Source organism: Sinocyclocheilus rhinocerous, unplaced genomic scaffold (assembly GCF_001515625.1).
Source record: "Sinocyclocheilus rhinocerous isolate Xijiao unplaced genomic scaffold, SAMN03320098_v1.1 scaffold140, whole genome shotgun sequence".
Lineage (NCBI taxonomy): Eukaryota > Metazoa > Chordata > Actinopteri > Cypriniformes > Cyprinidae > Sinocyclocheilus > Sinocyclocheilus rhinocerous.
This window is the reverse complement of record NW_015642053.1, coordinates 758,844-761,344: the sequence shown is the minus strand read 5'-3', so window position 1 is coordinate 761,344 and position 2,501 is coordinate 758,844. Positions and strand designations below refer to the sequence as shown.

The following is a 2,501-nucleotide window of genomic DNA, read 5'->3' as shown; positions in this document are numbered from 1 at the left end:
AAAATATTGTAACAATAAAAAACTAAAAAAAAAAAAAAAAAATACAGCAACCTACAAAAACGTATGAAACTTAAAACAGTTTTAGCTATTCTCATTTTTTTGGTTGAACTTGATGTATTAAAAACTAAAACAGAAATAAAAAGTAATAAAACTTCACAGACATTAAAAAACAAAACCAGCAAAATTACTAAAACTTTAAATGGAAAATATAAACTAAAACAAAGGATTTCAATGACACTAAAATAATACTGTTTAAATAAAAAAATAAATATGAATTTAAGAAAAAAATACAAATAAATATAAATATAATTAAAGCTGTAAATACCTTGAAAACATTACTTACAATGTGCAGATTAAGTCAAACTAATTGCAAATAATCACATAATAATATTGAGCATATATTTTGCTATAAAATATAACAAATAAATAATTAATACATGTATTAATGTAAATGTGACTTTGTAGCAGTGACTCTGACAGAAAGAGGAAATAAGTAGCAATAAGAATACAAACAGATGCCTTCTGTCACAGAGGTGAGTAAAAAAACTGAAATTGAATGATTTTTGAAATGAAAAGCCAGAAGACATACAGTTTAGTTTATTAGATCTGAATCCTTCTTCCACCCCCTCATACCTTACAAAAAAAATGAAAATAAAAAAATTAACAAACAAACACAGACAAAAAAATGGCCTTTAAATTCCACCGTTCCAGACAGAAGGTTAAAGTGTCATCAAGTGCATTTTAGGAATGAAAGCAGATCTTGAAAGAAAGAATTCCCCATGGACATGTGTAATCGAGAGAGAGAGAGAGAGAAAGGTACCAGAAGACCCAGAAATTCGAGAAGAAAAGTTTAAGGACAGATTCTGTTAAAGATGATGTTTTGTGTGGGTGATTATGGGCTTAATTTTCACTGTTTCATCTAACAATCAGTAATATGCACATTTACAGTATCTGTCGATTAAACGAATGGCATTTACAGGCAACAAAAACATCTCTTTATACATCAAATACACCAAATTAATGGTAAACATAATGAACAATTAAAAAAATTTTTTTATTCATACAGCACCCTTACAAAACTGAAGAAAACTTTCCAATCAATAAGATCATTAGAAAGTAGGTCAGTATGCATGCATGTTGAAAAGGAAGGAAGGAAGCTAAAAGAGAAAGGGCGATAGTCTGGAGAGACCCAAAGCAAGGAAACACAGCAGCAATAATGCTCTCCACATACATTTGTATATATTTGTCTCATATCATCAAGCTGTGCGGAGGGGCTGGTGTGGCCTCTCTGGGCTCTGGGAGAAGTGCCCATGGATGCTCGTGGAATTATATTGTCATATGATTCCATCCGTTGCTACAGCCGAAAACAGTCCAAATAGACATGGCAGGTGAACACACAAATGCACAAAAACACAAATGCACAAAAACACTCTATAACACAGAAATGTACATAAGGCTCTTTTGTGGACTTTGGAAAATTTGTTGTATTTTTTTTCTTGTGTATTTTTGTTTGTGAACAGTGACCACAAGACTTGGTGGTTGTATGCATATTCAAATCAGTAGGAAAATATGTGCACTCACATTGACCACTCCTTTGGTGATGATGGCTAGTTCTGTCGGTTGGTAAACACAACTTCGGGGTTGGCCGTTATAGCCGCTGTATGGGGACACAGGCTTATTACCTGAGAAAACAATGTTAAAACAAAAAGGTTAGCTGTTTGGACTTGAGAACACCTTTGTGTGTGACAAACATGACATCCACATAGACACATGAGACAATACAAATGACAAAGCTGCTATATGCGATAAATGTGAATAAATAACCTATTTCCCCCTGAATAATAGTAGTTAAAAATGCATTTCAGATTTGTTATGACTGTTATGTTGAAATCAAACTTAGATATTTAAATAAATACAGTTAACTAAAACTATATATAACATTTTTATATATATACATTTTTTGTTACTTGAAATAAAAATAAAACAACAAAATTACTAAAATAAGAAAAAAAGATATAGAAATAAATATAAATGTAAGAAAAAATACAAATTTAATTACATTCCTTGAAAATATTACTTGAAAAGCGAAGATTAAATCATATACTAATTGCAAATATTCACATGTAATAATAGTGACTGTATAATAGTCTGGGGTCATAAATGCCATTGTTGTTTCTGCTCATCAAATAATCCTGTTGTGTAAAAATATGTGTTTTAAAAATGTAAAATGTAAAGTATATGTAAAAATGCATTGTGGTTTCCACAAAAAAATTAAGTAGCACAACAGTTTTCTGACCATTATCATAAATTACAAATGTTTCTTGAAGTAATGGCTGCTGAACATTTTACTAATATTTCACAACATTAATGTTTTTAGTGTATTTTTGATCAAATAAATGCAGCTTTGTTTAGAACAAGACACCTCTTTCAAAAACAAAAACAAAACAAAAACATACTGACCCTAAAACTTTGAACGGTATTGTGTGCTAATATATATACCG

General features: G+C 30.2%; 1 protein-coding gene across 3 annotated transcripts in view; it reads right to left on the bottom strand.

The window, feature by feature from the left end:
- Window positions 1-2,501, bottom strand: part of LOC107755453 (G-protein coupled receptor family C group 5 member C-like) — an 11,187-nt gene that overhangs the window by 465 nt on the left and 8,221 nt on the right. Inside the window, exons 3-5 of one of the 3 annotated variants that reach the window (XM_016572234.1) lie at window positions 1,582-1,682; window positions 1,232-1,354; window positions 590-633 (exon numbers count right to left, since the gene is read on the bottom strand). In XM_016572234.1, the coding sequence (XP_016427720.1) occupies window positions 628-633; window positions 1,232-1,354; window positions 1,582-1,682 (230 nt within the window). In that variant the 3' untranslated portion in view covers window positions 590-627. The remainder of the gene's footprint in view (window positions 1-589; window positions 634-1,231; window positions 1,355-1,581; window positions 1,683-2,501) is intronic. The other 2 variants (XM_016572233.1, XM_016572235.1) reach the window with 2 other exon arrangements.